This window comes from Poecilia reticulata, linkage group LG13 (genome assembly GCF_000633615.1).
Source record: "Poecilia reticulata strain Guanapo linkage group LG13, Guppy_female_1.0+MT, whole genome shotgun sequence".
Taxonomy (NCBI): domain Eukaryota; kingdom Metazoa; phylum Chordata; class Actinopteri; order Cyprinodontiformes; family Poeciliidae; genus Poecilia; species Poecilia reticulata.
The window spans coordinates 2,416,165-2,435,650 of NC_024343.1; the positions used below are offsets into that span (position 1 = coordinate 2,416,165).

At 38.0% G+C, this 19,486-nt stretch overlaps 1 protein-coding gene across 1 annotated transcript in view; it reads left to right on the plus strand.

Moving 5' to 3' along the window:
* Positions 1-16,286, plus strand: part of pitpnm3 (PITPNM family member 3) — a 162,045-nt gene extending 145,759 nt beyond the window's left edge. Inside the window, exons 15-22 of the mRNA XM_017308106.1 lie at positions 1,639-1,755; positions 5,056-5,172; positions 5,251-5,399; positions 5,495-5,644; positions 9,189-9,372; positions 9,468-9,596; positions 9,733-10,145; positions 12,790-16,286. Coding sequence (XP_017163595.1) covers positions 1,639-1,755; positions 5,056-5,172; positions 5,251-5,399; positions 5,495-5,644; positions 9,189-9,372; positions 9,468-9,596; positions 9,733-10,068 — 1,182 coding nt within the window. The 3' untranslated portion in view covers positions 10,069-10,145; positions 12,790-16,286. The remainder of the gene's footprint in view (positions 1-1,638; positions 1,756-5,055; positions 5,173-5,250; positions 5,400-5,494; positions 5,645-9,188; positions 9,373-9,467; positions 9,597-9,732; positions 10,146-12,789) is intronic.
* Positions 16,287-19,486: the final 3,200 nt, after the last annotated feature.

Below are 19,486 nucleotides of genomic sequence, written 5' to 3' on the forward strand. Positions count from 1 at the left end.
ACCAGGAGTGGGATAAATAGCTCTCTTCAAAAGCGAATCATTTAGCTGTCAGTTTCACTTGATGTTTTGTCATATTGACGATAAGAGCAGAAAGCTATTTCCCGCAATCAAGCTTATTAATGCGCCTTTCTTTTTCTTTTTTAAGTTTGACAAGTTTCTGGAAATGTGTTTAGACTGAGAGCATCTCAAGTTTCAAGTGAGTCAGAAATCACATCCAGGGCTTCTTTCATCTAACGACTTTTTACAAAATCCCCTCTTAACACTTAATCTGTGCTGCTGTTGCTCTCGCCATTAGCGCCGAGATTTATAGGACTCAAACTGCAAATGTAGTTTCAAGGCTTCAGCTCACAAAACCTCTCACAACAATGTTGCCACAGTGTTTTTCTAAGTCACTACTGATGCACAAACAAGAGTTTTCTGTAGATTTGAGGGAATATAAATGTGGGTTTTTTTTGAGTGTGACATAAATTAGACTATTTTTTTTACTTATTAAAGTTCAAAATGTATTATCCGAAATATTTCTGTGTGCCCCCTGCGACAGACTGGCGACCTGTCCAGGGTGACCCCGCCTCTCGCCCGGAACATTAGCTGGAGATGGGCACCAGCAACCCTCCCGACCCCACTGAGGGACAAGGGTGAAAGAAAATGGATGGATGGATTTCTGTGTGCTAAATACCAGAATAATGAAAGCAGTATTTTTTTAGGGCTTTTTTTTTTTTTTTTTACATTACTTAAAATTGAAAAGAGCCACTTTATTCATATTTGATGGAATAGCCTTTTTGTAATGTAGAAATTTTATAAAAATATTAGCTTCTTTCTCATAGTAGTTTGCCAGACTACTATTAGTCTAGCATAGTAGTCTAACATCAGTTTATTAGTTTGCTGATAAACTGATGTTGCTGAGACAAGTTTATACAAATTTTCCAAAGAATGTTACAAAACATTAGCTTGGCAGCAAACATCTGAATTTGAAGAAACTAATAAAACAAATGATCTTATGTACTCTTTTCTATTTTCATGACCACTTCAAGGGACTTTAAAACCACAGCGTCTACAAATAAATGAAGAAAATGTGTGCTGACATGTAACTGAACAAATAAGCACAACTGAACAAGACTAGAAGAATAAAATAAAATAACTTCCAATGTCCTTGGTGAATCCAAAATCTTGACAAATGATTATTGACGCGTTTTTTTTGTATGAGCTGCTCCTCGACCAGCTCTGCACCGCCGCTGCTGCCATTTTTCTCGACCTCACAGTCTCTCCCACATTGTGTTACAGATTGGACTGGGCGGAGTCACATGACTGTTCGCGTAGCGCAGCGTCTTAGAGGGACATAGCCTGGTTAAACAGTCGAAAAATACTTTTTACTTTTTTAAAATACAGAAAACATCCACATTATCAAAATGACGTTCGGTCATTGTTATAAATTTCAGTGTCGTTTCATTTTCGCGATATGGCCCAGGGTTTCTTGTTCTGGCATTTAGCAAATAGAAATTATTTTTGGAAATCCTAATCGACTTAAAAAAGGAAACATTTAATCAGATTTAATGTCAGAGAATGAGGGTAAAAATAAAGTTTGTGTCATTCTCTACTGTACATGTTTGTATAACTGGATGTTTGCGTGTTTGTTGACAGCTCATGCGGTGCGACTGCGTGCGGACGCAGGAAGCGGACCACCTGGACTCGGCTCCGTTTTCTCCTTCCAGCCCGCGTGAGAAGTGGCTCCGGCGGAGGACGCATGTCAAGCTAAGGGTGGGTTTTCCACACAAGCATATTTGTGACATGATGTCCTGATGGAACTTTTTCACTTCCAGCATGATACCGATATCACAGCTTTGAGTATTGGGCGATACCGATACTGACCCGATACAATATCAGCATGAATCATAGGTACTTTATTACTCATTTTGTTGTGTGGAATGTTAGAAATGGCTTGATGAAGTGATAAACAACAGCATGTATGAGAACAACTGACTCATTTATTATTAACCGGTGGGTTTGCATGTGGGTTACAATCGGTGCTGGATAGAAATATCGACCCGAACGCCGATATCAATATCAGATCAGTACAACTTTTCTCTGTTTACTGTAATGACATATGGTTATTGGTATGGAAATGTTCTCTTTAGCTCTCAGTAATGCTGCAGTTAAATTTGCACTTATTCTGATTCTCCCTTCAGCGAAGAAAGGCTTTTTTTTATTGCTGTATTTTTATCTCCTCTTTGGATCCGTCTCCCACAATGCCTTTTCATTCACTCGGTCTAAAAATAAAGTTCTCACGGATGCCGCAATTGTGCTAGCTTAACTCTGTGACTTGAAATTCTGAAAACTCTCCCACAGCTTCACCTTGAAGCTCTGAATCAGATAGTCGCACGATTCGCCCGAGCCTCATCGAGCTGAACGACCAAGGTCGAACTTTTAATCAGAGTCAGTGAAGGTTTTCTTTTTTTCTTTCTTTTCAGACGGCTAAAAATAAACCTTCTTTTCAGCAGAATACAGGAAACGCTGCAATATTTGAGTTTAAAGACTTCCTTTTTTATTTTTCTTTTGTTCAGCTCCACTAAGTGAGCTTTTTGTTATCTGTTCATTCACGGTGAGTATAGTGGGATTTTTAGCAGCTTCACCCGGATCTGTCTGCGCGCTGCTAGCATAGCTGCTGCTGTTAGCTGCTTCAGAGACACTTGACATAAACATCTGAGGTGACTTGACCGGGCAGGAGGCCTTTCGTCACTGCTGGAGGGGAATAATCGTGTGTTTTTCATCGTGTTGCTTCTTCACAGCTCGGTCTATCTGTTGGTGGAGAGTCGCACTGAGACGCCTGCTGCTTGTTTGGGTTGTTATCACCTGTGACCTCGCAGAGCAGAGCTGCCCGAAATAAATGTGACCAGGTGTTGAACTTTGCCTGCATTTTCATGGTTCACATCTGCATTCAGCTGGGGTTTTGTTGATTTTTTTCATACTTAGTGCGTGTCGTCTCCATGTTTGCTGTCACAGCGTCGCAGAGAGAGCTCCCGCTGTCAAACAATTAGCTGCTGACAGAGCTAACGGTGGGGAGCGGCTGGAAACGCTGAACTTGTTTGTGAGGTGATTCCTGCTTTAGATCAGTCGTCATTAGCTGATCTAATGAAGTTCAACAAAAACACAATTGATCACATGAGGGCTTTGCTGTGGTTCTTAAGGTTTTTGTGGGTTTTTTGCCGTGGTAATTCCAGTAGTAGTAGTATCAGGTTTTTTTAAACAAAGTTCAGTGTGACTTGCTATTTACTGTGACCGTTAATCCATGATGAACTAAAACAGATTACATTTGGTTGCTACTTTCAATTAAACATTCAAGAAATAAACAAATATATTAGATGTTTGAAAGAAGTTGCTTCTCTCTTATTCTGTACATTTTCTGTGGATTTGTTGATCTGCAGAGTCCCATTCTGGGAAACATCTTAATTTTAAACCGGTTTCTTATCTTCCAGAGCTTGGAAATAAATGTGGGAGCAGTTTCTCGTCATAACGAGAAGGTTTTCTAGTTTTAACTAGACACAAAACTCGTTAAAACTTGAAACGATGTTGTTATAGAGACTCATAAAACTTAGATTTAATGAGAAACTTTCTCATTAAACCAAGATACAAGACTCGTTATGATGAGAAGTTTCCTTGTTATAGTGAGATGATTTATACGTCTGATTTTAACTTGTTAAAACTAGATTAATTTTATATATTTTATTAGAAAACTTCTTGTTAGAACAAGAAAATCTTGTTACGAGACACAAAACTTGTTCAAAGTAGAAACTTTCTCGTTAAAACTAGATACATTTTTTATCTCGTTACAACGAAGTTTCTCATTTCAACAAGAAACAAAATCTTGTATCTTGTTACAGATCTCTGATTATGACTTGTTGCATTACGGTTTTTCATCTCATTATAATGAGAAGAATTTAGTTATAATGAAAAGTTATTACAAAATTATACTTTAGTTATAAGTTGTACTTAACCTGTCATCTGCAGTTTCATATTTTAGCTTAACTTAAAGTTTTATATGATAAATCCTTTGGCATTTAGTGTTTTAGTGAGAAGCCTGGCACTTGCCTATTTCTTGTGTTTATGTTACAAAAGTAGGCTTTTTTTCTTTTGTGCAAGCTTTTAAATCAGACTTTTAACTTTTTTTATTTGCCACAATTAATTAAGAAAACACAGCTGAGAAATCTGCGGAAACAGTAACTAAACTACATCGAAAACAAAATGTGGTTCCTGAGCCTGATGGCCTGATGCTCCTTCTGCTCTCAGTTAGTATTTGTCCTGTTTTCTCTCTGGAGAAATTCAATTTGAGACCAGAAATCTGGACTCAAAACAGCATGTATGAGTAAAATACTTTCATAGTGACTATATGATGAAGTGAAGGCTATAAAGATGTCAACAGAGTTGGTTGTAAGTCCAGAATTGATGTCATGCAGGGACACCACTGAGTTAGTAAATTATAGATTAATGTTCTCATTACTGGTTGATAAGATGCAGCCGTCTTGGTGAAATCAGATTTAAGGATTAGTGTTTCTCTGCTGGTTGGCTCCTTTGAAGTGAAGTCAAAGAAGAAGAAAAATTCAGAAGGAGTTATCCTGCTGCTCTGAACTGTCCCAACAACAACAACACTTATGAAGTTAATAAGATTCAAACCTGAAAATAAACACAGTAGGAAGGAAAATATCTCATTTCCTTTTGTGTGTTTTAAAACGTTTCCTGGACTTGAAACTGCACAACTACCTAATTAAACTGCGTACTAGTTTACTGAGAAAATAATGTTTTATTGACAGAAAATCTGTAAGTTTCACAGATTTTATATAAATTCTGTTTTTTGTAAAACTCTTACCTATTTTTTTGATTAATTTAAAAAGTGAACTATAGCAATGATTTCTCCAGAAGTAGCATTTTGTCTGGCCAACACTTTGCCATGGGAGATGTTTCTGTTTTATTTATTTTTAAACTTTGCTACTGCTTGTATTTTTTATTTTTTTTGCAGACTTAGCTAAAACTTGATTTGTTTTTTTTTTCCCTCATGAACTACAGAACGTCACCGCTAACCACAGGGTGAACGATGTCATAGCAACAGAGGATGGACCTCAGACTTTAGTCGGCCGTTTCATGTACGGACCGTTGGACATGGTTACTCTAACTGGAGAAAAGGTGAAAAAAGAAAGAAAAAAAGGTACAGCTAATCGAGTGTAACATATTCTAACCGTCTAATTATGTGACAAACCTCAGGTGGACATCCTGGTGATGACTCAGCCTCAGTCTGGCCGCTGGGTGCACTTTGACATGGAGGTGACCAGCAGCAGTGGCAGGGTTACCTACACCATTCCCAAAAGCAAGAAGCTCGGCTTGGGGGTGTATCCAGTAAAAATGGTGGTCAAGTAAGCAGCCGGAGAGTCGACTGACATTTAAAATTTTGAAGTGCAAAGCCACAGTCATGTGCTGGGCGGGACATTTCTTCTTTTACAATCCGAAGGGGCGACCAGACCAGCGCTGAGGCCTACCTGACTGTGTTGCCGCGGGGCATGGAGTGTGTGGTGTTCAGCATCGATGGGTCTTTTGCTGCCAGCGTGTCCATTATGGGCAGCGACCCCAAGGTCCGGCCTGGAGCCGTTGATGTTGTCAGGTAACAAGCACCAGATGTGTGTGTGTGCGTGCGGGGGTGCGTGTGTGTGTGTGTGTGTGTGCTGCCATTAATATCAGCAAAGGCAAGAAGGACCTAGTCATTGTTTTGCTGTCAAAAGTCCTCCAGATCCCATGGTTACTCTTTTTCAAAGTCACACATAAAGACATGGGAGTCTCAAGGTGAATCCAAAGTCAAAATCCAGAATCAAGTCCCAAATTCTGTTTAGGTTTTTAAACAAAAACCAGTTCAAATGACCCAATATTTGACTTAATCATAGACTAATAACACTCTCCAAACATGCAACGAATGCAACTTAAGCAAGTTGCAAGTGGAGATTTCAACTGGTAGAGGAAGTATGAAGTGGCATCCAACATCCAAAACATAAACAAACAAATAAATAAATAGAATGAGGTCTTATGTTCGTATCACTGTAAACATTAAACCAGTATCGTAATATCAGTAATTTTATGTGTCCATTGTGTTGTCCAACTCCTAACTTATGTCCAACTCCTAACCTATGTCCGTTTGACATAGATTAGGAGTTAACAAAGGGCTTTTTCTACAAAGGGCCCGTATTATGTATTTTACAGGCACATAGTGCCATTGTACAGCACAATCAAGTCAATATGTAACCTTCATTTGGTATAAAAATGTTGTATCAAAAATGACTAACATAAATTTTACTTTGTAATTTGATGCCTTGACTAAACAAACTGAGGCGTTGGGCTGATATTTTCTCACCTTTAGGACCTTTAACTAGTATATGTCCAGAACTGTACCCATTTTTGATGTTTTACATTTTTCTGTTTGTATACATTATGTTGTGCTATCTTAAATGATTATCACTTCAATTTTTAGAGTTATTTTTTAAAAGCCCAACTAGGGACAAGTGCTGCAAATTAGCTGTTGCTATTGCACCATGATGCAAACATGGGACTGCTGTTTTATTCAGTTTGTCTATGTCGATGTGTGTCTGTCCCTATCAAATAAACTTTATAATATAATAATAATAACAGAAGTGCCTCTGCCTTTGTAATTTTCAATCCACTAATTTTGAAAACTGAAGCTAATGTAGCGTTTACCACCTTGGAATTAATGTAAGCAAATAAATTACACTAGATAATTTCTTTCCAGTGTCCTTATACCTCTTTATTCCTTTTTTCAGCAACCTAACTGTGTTGTGTTCGATTTTGGAATTCTGGGTAATTAATTAAAACATAAAAACGTTCATTGATTCATGAAGTCTTTACTAGATATGCTTTGTTTTGCCATGCTTTCTGTTGGATGTAAACTATCAATCATTTGTGCCTCAAATGGCTCAGATCCAGGTAAAATCCAACTCGACTCTTTTGTGGTTTCATCAATTTGATACTGAAGTTGATGAATTAGATGGTAGAGTCTGAATGGAGTGCACACTTCTCCAATTACACACTACACATTTCTTTTTGCTTACGCTGGTTTTGATTTTCCAGAATAACAAACAAACTCATAGAGCATTTAGAGGAGCTTGAGTTTCATCTGGCAGTCGGGTGAGTTTGCCCTCAGACGTGTCTGTCAGGCTTTCCTGCAGCAGCTGCTTCAGCAGTTCCTGCAGCGTTTGTGCAGAGACCAGAGTGTGTCTGGTGTTTGGGTGGCACAGCTTTCACTGTGACTGTTGTGTTGTTTCCATTATTGCTGTGACACTCTGCTGTCTGATGCTCTCTGACACTGATTTCACAAATCTTTTTTTTCTTTCTTTTTGCTCAAACTGGAAATTCAGCCAAGCATTTTTAGATAAGGAAACTTTGAAATGAGTAATGTCAGATAAGTGGCTAAAGAAGTGCCTTGCAAAAATATTAACAACCCTTGAGCTTTTTCTTTTTTTTTTTGTTAGTTAACAACAACAGCATTTAATGTGGTTTATTGGGAATTTGTATGATATACTAATATAAATAGGACATAATTGTGAAAAAGGAAAATAATATATGGTTTTCAGATATGCCCCGCCCCCTTTTAAACTAGATTTAACTTGTTCTGATTGGATGTAGCTCCAATCAGATATTCAGTCAAAAAGATGTGTACTTTTTAAAAGTTTTAAACAATGAATTTATTATAGAAATAATTAACTTATTTTTTGATTAATCGTTAACTTGAATATGCAGACACAAAAAAGCCCATTTGCTAGTCAGGCCATTTTGGCAGTAATTCAGACCAAAACTGTTAAAAACATATATAGCTATTACAAGATAAAAAAACAACAACCTTTGTTTGTGTAATAAAAAAAACTGGTTTCAAATTACTGCAAAAACAAAAATCTTTTGCTATCCAAGTGTTAATCATTTAATCCAAAAGACAGTCAGATCAGCCCTCCACTGATAAGTCAAACAGAAAGCACTGAGCTTTTTCACATGTTGGTGTTAGAAGTATTTGTTCAGCCTTGTTCTGCTGGAAGGTGAACCTCTGAGTCTTTGCAGCCTGTAATAGGTTTTCCTGCAAGATTCTCATGTACTAGTCGTTACTTCCGTCTGTCACTGCATCAACTCTGCAGCTTCTCTGCACCCGAGGCATAAAAACCAGGATAGAGGCTGTTGAATAGAAGAGTGCTCTGTTACATAAAGAACAGATGGATTTATATTTCTAATCTTCACACAGTGACTGTGTTTGACAGCGAGGTGTCTTCTAAAGACAACTGCTTGGATTGGATTGATGGAGTCCGGTATAAATAATGCACTTTTCAGATGATCTTTAGAACCTGTCCGATGTTCCTTCCACTTTTATGCTGCGGTTTGTGATGGTCTGCTTTTACAGCTGTAAGGTGAGAAAATTCAGAGGGCGCAAATATTTTTGGTTTCATTAAAGTTTTCCTGAAGTGTTAAAACTGAAGTTAAAGATCCAGTTTGTAATGTTCAGTAAAAAAAAAAAAAAAAAGAAAAGATTTTTATATATTTGTTTTACATATTTTCTGTCACTATGTCCCGATGGTAAAATATGAGAGAGATAATAAGTCCTACTGCCACCTGCAGAAATACACCTGTTAGTCAGAAACAACTAGAAAGAGTAGGGAGGAGCGTCTTATTGGTGTCAATCATGCTTGTGTATGTGCAACGCTACAGTTAGCAGGCTAGTTATGATACCCACAGATGACAGCAGATAAGCAGTTTTCCTGGAATGGTAAGTTCTTTCTCCACCACTAGATTAAAACAATTAGCAGCGACTACATGAGAGTGATTGACAGCACTAAGTCCCTCCTCCTGTCTCTGATTGGTTGTTTTTTGACCGGTAGTGATGCATTTCTACAGATAGCAGTAGTAGCACAGTGAGGAGGAGATTTTTCACAGATTATCAGTCTCATGTTATTCTGTCACGACATAGTGACAGTTTTAACAAATATGTAAGATTTTGGGGTTTTTTTAAATAAAATTTGCATACTGCAGCTTTAACTTTCCTTCTGGTTATGAAGGAAATCGAAATTTCATGAAAAGTTAACTTTTTTTTCTCTCTCTGCACAACTCCTTGAGAAACTGTTAGAAAAAAAAACCCTATTCCTATTTGTGTTTTTCTGCAGGCACTGGCAGGACCTCGGGTATCTAATCATCTACATCACCGGTCGGCCTGACATGCAGAAGCAGCGCGTTGTGTCTTGGCTCTCGCAGCACAATTTCCCACACGGGATGATCTTCTTTTCTGAAGGGTTGGTTCACGATCCCCTGCGACAGAAGACCATCTTCCTTAAAAACCTCATACAGGAAGTGAGAATCACAGGCTCGGTGTCTTTGCTGTTGCAGCTAAAATGCCAAACACATCCGCAAGCTGATGATTGTTTTCATTTTCTGCCTTTGACCAGTGTCACATCAAGATAAACTCTGCTTATGGCTCCATGAAGGACATCTCTGTTTACAACATGTTGGGCCTAAGCCCCTCGCAGATTTACATCGTGGGCAGACCTTCGAAGAAGTACCAGAATCAATGCCAGGTAGCTGAAGGGTCGTTTGGCCTCCTAGTGGTTTTTCATTCCAGCAGTTCCACTCGAACGACTTCAATTTTCTCCCTGATTTTTGCTCATTTACTTCCCCTCCCACCCATTTCCCCCTTCCTGTCTGTCGTTTCAGTTCCTGAGTGATGGTTACGCGGCCCACCTCTCCACGCTGCAGTTCAGACACAGAGCGCGGCCCAAGAAGTCCCCGTCGGTCCGCATGGTGCTGAGGAAAGGCTCGTTCGGCCTCTCCGCCAAGCCGGACTTCCTGTGCAAGCGCACCCACCTGCGGAGGACGATGTCGGTCCAGCAGCCCGACCCGCCATGCGCGCCCAACCCCAAACCGGAGCGAGCCCAGAGCCAGCCGGAGTCAGACAAGGACCACGGCGGGGGAGGGTCCGGAGGAGGCGGGGGAGTCGGGCAGGGTGCGTGGGGACGAGCCTCCATGCACCGCGGGGACACCACGCCCTGACACCCACACCGTCATGGGAGGAGTGCAGGAGGAAAGAAGAAGAAGAGAACTAATGGGTCTTGGTGTCCAGGGCCAAGGTGACATCTTGTTTTTTATTTTCCTAAAGATGAATTCAAAGGATGATTTCACTTATTGCAATAACTTTTATGCTGTCGTCTCACAGTCCTTACTATATTGTTTCACTTGTTTATGAAAAAGAATTTGTTTGACAATAAGTTGCCCCAGAAGTTATTGAGATAAGCTATAATTTTGTTGAGACGGCTCCAAAAGCAGAAAATGGCCTACAGCGCAGGGAATTGTGGGTAAACACGACTAAAACAAACGGTCTGCAGGAGAAATGGCAAGAAAAATCCTACAACTGCTAAAATCTGGCGCCACTCCATTTTGGTTTACATTTTGTACAGAAGAAAGTTGTGCTCTGTGTCTTCTTCACAGGTTTTCGTTTCCTTCAGTGGATCTTAGTGCAGCGCCACCACAGGCGAGAGGTAGAACAGGGTTTTTGAAGGATTTGTGTTCGTTTGACACAGTGCAGGATTCAGAAAACCTGATGCTGGAACAGAGGTACAACAATCCTAAACATACTGCCAGTCAGAGCAGCAGTGGAATAGTAGTTCATTTAGAAACTGAAGCAATAAATGTTTATAAATGCTAAATATCCAATTTGACTGGGCTTCAGCTATTTTTCCTCAGAAACTGAAGAGTTTTCAGGTTTTTTAAATTAAAAATCCACCAATCATTTTTTCCTGCTTAACATTTGTAACATTTAAAAACCCTCCCTGCTTTATAGCATAAAATCGTAGTAAAGCACAAACCGCAAGGGGTCTAGATAATTTGCAAGGTGCTGTAAATGTAAGTTTCATCATCAACACTAAAATATAATATTAAAATGAAGTTAGCAAAGTCTTGGTGATTAATGAAGTTTTTATTTAATCGGGTCCACTTTTGAGAATCCGAGGCTCTGACGTAAACGCAGATTGATTTTGCTCACTAGGGCTCAGTTCCAGCAAAGTCAATAAATGTCTGTATTGATTAAATTAAGTTCTGAGCTCCATCTGATATGCTACGGTGGCAGAGACCTCATTATTTTTTATATATGGACCACTGTATGAGCACATACTCGCATACTGTACACACACTATAGGAACATAAAATCAGACAAGAGCAACAACAGGAGCGCGACATGAAATTTCAAGACAATTGGAATTTTTCCCTCAATATTTAATATTCCCGTGGCAACTAGAGGAACAGATGCTATTATTAGCTCCGGTTCCCAAGCAGAAAGCGAATGCAAATTTGTCCATGTGAATAAATATGCAAGTGCAACTGTGACATCTTCCAAATGGCTTAAACTCCAGCCATTTACAGATTTTTAAAAAGTGATGTGAATATGCAAGCATGGCTGCTATATGTGCGCGCGCGTGTGTGTGTGTGTGTGTGTGTGTGGCAAAGAGCCTCTGGACATACAGCAGGAAAAAAAAGTATCAAGGATGTCAATATTTTTTCCAGTGAATACATTTTTAATGCCTGAAATTGACACCAGATGTTGATAGCAGCTCAACTCATCCACTCCACACATACAAGTAGATCCAAGCTAAAGATTAATAACAGCTGGTTTAGTTCTAGTGTCACATGACAAAAATCATTTTAAATGTTTGACTAAGTCTGAGGAGTGTATGTCATGTGACACTTCCATATTGTTATCATGTTTCATTACATTCAAATTCAAAAATACTTTATTGATTCCAAAGGGAAATTAAATGTTTTTGTATCTCGTATTAATTCAAATACTTCTGTTACTGTTGATCACATGTGTCAAACTCAAAGTCCTGGGTCCAAATTTGGCCCGTCGTAGCTCCAAATTGCATCAATAACTTCCTCTAGTTTTTCGCAAATCTGTAAATTTCACACAAAAAATCAACAGATCCCCTCTTCTTTCAGATATTACTGACATTTTTTCTCAAAATTGGCCAAAAACACTAGGTTTAAGTGAATTCTGCCTCAACCTCACTTGATGTCAAGTCATAGTCTGTGACCAATAAAGCAATTTATAAAATGTCACATTTAACATCATACATTAGCACAAAAATAAGAATTCATTCTAAATATTTCTAAATTAGTAGCTCAAAATCTGTGAATTTGACTGCAAAAAAAAAAAAGAAAAACACAGAAACAAACGCAAAATCCTGGATGGATTGACCAGCGTGAAAAGATGTTCAATATAACACTTATTAAATGCTAAAACAGCTATTTATTAATATTTTGGCAATTTAATAGGTTTTATCAACGCATTCTGGCACAACCGGCCCTTTAAGAACAGTCAGATTTTTGATTTGGCCCAAATTGAAAATTAGTTTGTTTTAATAAATGCAGCCATCATTTTTTAACTTTAGTGGAATATTGACAAAGTTTTACAAGCATGTGTAATGGAAACACAGCTTCTGATCTTTGGTTTGGAAAATTGAGTCAAACTTTGAATTTGAACACCCAGGATACCTCTTACAGCAATATGTTTCTTTATAATTCCACTTTATTTAACAAAGTTTATTACTTTAGGTTGTGGTTAACATCTTAATTTCTGAATTTCATATCACTTGGTACAACAGACTCATATTTACCGACAAAAACGTTCGTACTTTTTCCCCTGCTGTATTTATCCATTTAGATTTTAAAACTACGTTCAGGCGGTTTCTTGAATTCTTAACATGTTTTCTTACTTTGCAGAGTCTGCTGTACACTTCTGTCTGCTGTACATTGGAGTTTGCTGGCAGTCCTTACAGCGAAGCTTTACCTCCTGCTTGGCCCTCTACACTTTTTCCACCCGATGGATTTCGTTTCGTGATATTCTCTGTAGATAAGTTCAGTCTTCTGAATTTAAAACAGTTGCAAAGTTGTTTTCCTTTGGCAAATAATTGTTCTGAGCTCAAATGCTATCTAAATGTAAAATTTGACCAATGTGGTTATGACTCTGAATTTTCTCGCATCTTGTATTTATTGCACACTCACGCCGAAGAGCGTTAAACCTGGGATGAAAGCGGTGGAGTTTTCTCCAGAATATGGAACGTTGCTCGCCGTTTTGGTTCTGTCCAGTACAGCAAGTTGATCGCGTTGGCCGACTCCAGCCAGCACAGAGCCCCTCTGCCGATGTAAATACCCAGGAGTACTGTGACATTTTGGCTTAATCTCTACATGAGTTCTGCGGCCTGACATTCTCCAAGTATCCAATCTCTGCCTGTTTTTTTTTTTTAATTTTTTTTTTTACTACTCCCGCTTGCATTTGGCTCACATCACTGCCGCTTCATCCTCCGTTCAACCCGTACGGCGGATCACACATTACGACGGCCGACCGCAGCGCCTGGTCTGCAGTCTTCGAAGAGAGACGTGGCACATACAGTTCCGCTCCCGCCGAGGTCACTTTTCTTTTTCTGGGGGGGTTTTGCACTAACGGCCGTATTCTGCACAGTCGCTGCTTGGTGGTTAAAAGAATAAATGTTATGAATATTGTGTTAACATGTTTACAGGTTATCAAGCGGTCGTGACAAGTGATGAGAGCCGCTTTTCTAACTGTAACTAGCTTTATTAGCAGGTTTAGTTCACTGGCTTGTTCGACGGCGTTAGCTTGCTAAGCCCGCGGACTTTGTTCCACTTAAAAATCGCCCGGGACGCGCCCACCTTTATTTATTACTGCTGCACTGAAAACTCGAGTATTTATGCTGAAATCCGACAGTCTTGTGCACTTGAAGTTTTACGTGGTTATGTTTGGAAAAATCTGTGCATATTTTTCTATCAGGAAATACTGTAAATAGAGATATTTTCAATGTATGTTTTTAGATCTGTGTTGAACTGTTCACTCTTTTCCTTTTAGCCTTAAATTGTTTACTTATTTTGTGGAGCGTTTGTTTCTACCATCAGTCCTGGCATAAAGTGCATTAATGTTGACTTTTGACAGGTTTTACATGCTGTGGTAGTGTGTGTGTGTGTGTGTGTGTGAGTGTGTGTTGGTGAATATTCAGAGAGTGTAAATGTCTCTGCAGAGGAATCGGAGAAGCCGATGAGGATCTATCTGCATGTTCTCTTTGCAGCTCCACTGCCAGTTTTTAAGAACTGCATGGATTTTTGTGGCCCTGGAAAGAAGCAGTAGGGTACAGCAGGATTACTCAACTGAATCTTTTATACCTGCTATGAAAGGAGAGGGGATTATGCGGTCTTATGGTGTCTTGTTTTAAATAAAAATCTGTGCAACGAATAATTTGTGCAATCCAGAAGGGAAGATTATCGTGAAAATCTTTCTTTCTCTTCCTGTAGCCTGCATAAAGTTTGACTTTTGGATTATTGCTATGTATGTCTGACTGAGTGTAGTGCTGCCTCTGAAATAACACTGCACCATGTATGATATTGTAAAAAAAAAAAAAAAAGGAACAAGTTTAAAACGTACGTTTTTGTTTTGGATGTACAGTTCCAGTGAGAAGTTTACGATATTCCACCTCGTAGTGATGCATATAAACCATAGTTTTTTTCAGTGTGGAATGATGATACAACAAACGACTTCAGCAATTTTAAAAACAAGAAATCCCTGAATTGTTTTTTTTTTTTTTATGCATAGGCACAAAGTTACAGAAAACAGCCTCAAATACGGTTGATACTTAAATACACACTAACTTTTCTTCCTCGCTTTCTGACATTAAATCACATAAAACTTTATTTTTTAGCTCAGTTAGTATTACCAAAACTATTCATTTGAATCCCAGGATTTTTTTTCTTGATAATTTTCTATTTCTTCAAACATAGAAATCTTCCCACAGCTTCTCACTCGAGTTTGCTGGAATTTATCATGATGAGAAATCTGGTCATGTTCATGTGCCACCTTGCTCACACACTGATGTCCTGCTCTGCCCTCAAAACGTTTGAACAGAGATCAGAATTTTATGAAATCTAATCCAGATTTTTGACGATCCCATTTGTAACTAATGTGGCTGCATGTTTAGGCTAGTCTGACCTCAAACTCTGTATGTTTAGACATCTAGATAACTAGCTAGCTAACTAACTTGTATGCTTTAACACTAAGTAACTAACTAGCTTCAGTAGCTAGATGGTTATCTAGCTAGGTAGCTAAGAGGATAGCTAGCTAGCTTTTATGTCATTAAAACCCGTTTACATGATAAATTTAATAGACGTATTTTTAATCTGTTACTTAGGTAATTCAACCAACCAAATGGTGCAAAGTGCTATTATACATATTAAGCTTATAAGTGTTTTAGAAACTCCTGACCATGGAACTTTTTTAGAAAAGTGGACTGTGGACGCTGACATTAGCGTTGGGGACATTATATTTACCTTATTTTTTCTTGTATTATTTCTCTTTTTCCTTTTCATCGATTTATTTTGTTATTTTTGTGCATCACTTTGGTACAGTTACAAACCTGATTTTAAAGTGCTATATAGATAAATTTGATATTGACATTGCTTCATCATGTTTTGCATCGAGACATACTGTATGTTAGCCTTGAATAGCTTCACTTTTTTTTTTTTGTACAACTTAAACACAACAACTATCTTTTCCAGCATCCCATCACAAAGTTTTCGAAGCAAAATTTTATCCCTAGTGGACCAAGAGTAGGAGTTTTTTTTGTTCATCGCTACTGTTTACAATCATTTCTGCATCAGACGTACCAGAAACACACAAATGCAAAGGTTCTGGCTGGAAATGAAAATTTTTGACATGTTAAAATCGGTGTAATTAATTAACCAAAATGCGTTAGTCCCAAACATAGTGTTCAGTGAAGCTGTTTGTTGTGTAATCGCTGCTCCCCAAAAAAAGAAAAGGTGTGAATGCTTTATTAACAGTAGATTCTCACCCAAAAGGAATGTATGTAAATGTCTGACCAGAACTGTACATGTTGTTACCGAAGCAGCCAAATGAACATTTCCATTAACAGACACTTTAAGCAAATAGATCCTGTGCAACCTGTGATGCATATTTTAAAACTTTTATGCTATGAAATATTTTAAAATTACAGTTATTAAATGGCAAATAAAAATCTAATAGTTATTTGTAGCGTGAGTGTTTATTATTCAATATTCTTTACAGTGTTTGTGGTACTACTGGGCAAATAAAAAATAAACACAATTTCACAAAATTCATGGAAAACCAGGGATTAAAACCAGTAAGATGAACATCTTAATTAGAACTTGTATTGATTACAAGTGAGTGAGTCTTAAAAAAACCCTAACCCTAAAATATATATATATATATATATCTTTCGGTTATAAGGGCATTACTGTTATTTCACCTCAAACCTATTTAATTTGCAAACATATATATTTACTTCCTAGACAGTACAGATACAAATCTTGTGGAACTACAGATAATGTCAAGTAATATTATTGAACACATATCAAATAAAAGATATAGTCAACTTATAGACATTCACACCTCATGACTTAACTATTGGTGATTTGCCATTTATTAACGACACATGACGTGAGCTTTACTGTGATCTAATCTTTGAATCCGTGTTAAAAACAAAAAAAGTAGAATTCCTCAAATCTACAAAATTATTTTTTGTACAGATGATCGTGTGTTTGTGTTTCTCGGGCTCGGTCCATCTTTCACATAATTAAAGATATTTCGTAGATGAAAGAGAGTCTTGTGGATTGATTTCATCTCTGTGCCATTTTACAAATCCTAAGCAGGACTTCTGCTCTTCTCCGGAGCCAGATCAATAAATCAGATGAATAACTGGAGCAGTATTCTGCTGATGTTTGACTCTCTTCCTAACAGAGTTCAGACTGATACTCTTGGTAAATCAGAACCTGACCACTATATATTAAACACTGAAGGACTGAAGCACACCGAGCGTGGCCACTGAACTTTGATTCACTGACTTTCTTTGGGTTTTTTTACAGTTACAGATTGAGTTGAAGGCTTTCAGGGTTGCGAAGGGTCCTTCAAATCAGCTGTTTTCAAAGAACCGTTCAGATCTATTTGAGGCTGCACCGACTCAGGGACTTCAGAGCGCAGGTCTCCAACCCCGGTCTCTTCTCCAACACACCTCAATCAAATGGCTCGATTTCCTCTACAGCTGTCGTTCAGCTCTGCAGAGGCTTAGGACTGAGTTATTCATTTGATTGAGAAGAATTGCACCTAAAGGTTGCAGGATACTGGCTCTTGAGGATCACCGCTTCAGAGGAAGTTACGCAGAAATTCACTCAATTCATGTTTAGATGGTGGAAGGAAACTCAGATTCTGTTATACAAAAAACAAATGCATTAGTGTTAGAGGAATTTTTAATGTTCCTCACTTTACTCGTTTACACTTGCTGTGCATTACCAAATAATTCAGCATACAAATAGTTGATTAAAAGGGGCAGTAATATGTGTTTTCCAGCCACATAACAAAATTTTAAAGCACAGTCAAGTAAATACTTTGGTTGTTATAAAAATGAAATGTATATTAATTATGACTTAAATATTTAATGGTTTATGTTTATCACATAAAATCCAAGTTGAATACATTGAAAGTTGTGATTATAATCAATCAAGTTTATTTGTGCAGCACATTTCAGTAACAAGGCAGTTCCAGATGCTTCACATCACGAAAAAACACACAAAGTTGTGGAACATGTTCTGACAACGTAAAAAATCTAAAGATATACCCGTACATTTGCAAGGCTCTGAAAAACTTTTTGAATCAAACACTAAACGAAGCACGGCGAGCCTGGGTACCAGCCTCACCAGGCCTTTCAGCCGATCACCCAGGCAGAGCATTCACAAGTCTGGCTTCTGTTGACGCAGAGCCAGCGAGGAAACAGAAGGACAAAACACATCAAGCATCTGCTCATTATTCAGCCGACATTTCAGGCCAAATCGAGCTTTTAAAAAGGACGTGTTGGGCTTTTATAGGGTTTTCTCTCTTATTCTGAGTGTTTATAGTTCATTTGGTTTCACTAAATAGGCATAAAGCTCGACATAAAATGGAGCAATTCTGTGCTACAATGCCAAAGAAGAGTCTAATAAAACATTTAATTTAGCTACGGTCCCTTCTGATGACTTTACAGTGCACACAAACATATTACTTACAGTTTGGCTAGATACATATGATAATGCTTTTATTCTAAAATATTCAGAACATAATCTTTTATTACTCTGTATTATGTATTTTCCAGGCACATAGGGCCATTTTGTAGCATAATAATGTAACTGTTTTCTTCACTTGTTATAAAAAATGCTACATATCTATCAGATATCACTTAAAATACATTTTAATTAGCAATTTAACGCCTTGAAATTGGACCTCTGTCTCTTTGAGAAACCCCTGCTCTTTCTGAAACTCCTCCTTGTCATTGTTTCCTCAATAAACATATTTATGTGTCTATTGACATAAAACTTCCTAGGTTTTAGAATTAACCCTAGAAATCAACAAGAAATCAAAACGAGAGTCCCTTAATCTGGTTCTGTGTAGCAGAGTGGAAAATTATCAAAGCTTTTATAGAAAATGCTTTTTTCTGTAAATACATCTTCAAGATGTCTCTTGTTTGTATGAATGAGTTCAATTTAGTTGAAGATGTTAGATTATTAAAACAGTAATTGCAAAAGAATTTCACATGAACACATTATTCTCAATCACACGTTCTAAATCTATAATTATTAGCTCAAAACTCGTCCTCTGATATCAGCGAGAAATCAGATTCATAAAACTGGTTGCAGAAGTTTACTTCCGGGTGGGGGGGGGAGAAAGAAAGAAAAGTCAGAAGATTGAATTTTTGGAAGCAATTATCCAGAATGGCCTCAGGAAGAGCGGGTCAGCATATTACAGCTCATGGTGGCATCAGATGTGACAGGCCATGTCCCCTCAACGCACAGCTCACATCTTTCACTGAGCAAAGTCCAAAGTCATCAATATTTAACTCGGCTTAATTGTCACTGTGCCGCAGCGGGCTACTGACAGTTCGTCCAGTTCTCTTTTTTAGTTGTAAAATATATATGTTTTACATATAATATGTGTTTTAAAATGGCTAGTATGCATTTCCAATCAAAGTTGGTACAGTTTCAATGTTTTCAGTATTTAAGGCAGACCTGTCAGCCAACCTGGTAGCTCATTAATGCCGCCTGTGTTTAACCTACTGGATTCTGAAAGATGACATGAAAGAGAATATTTAACTGAGCCCAAGACGTCAATGGAATCTCCTCAGATTATAACTTATTTAAATTCAAGAGTCAGCTCAGTTTGCAAAGTCTGCACAAATGCCTTCTACTTTTCAAACCCACGAGTCGTGAACTGGACAACTACACACCTTATTGCTATAGATTTATATTTAAAGGGGCAGTATTATGTAAATGTAACTTATTTGAGCTTTACATCATGTTTCAATGTTACTCCTTCACAGTGGCGCAAAAAGTGGGTATGCAGCATATGCAACGC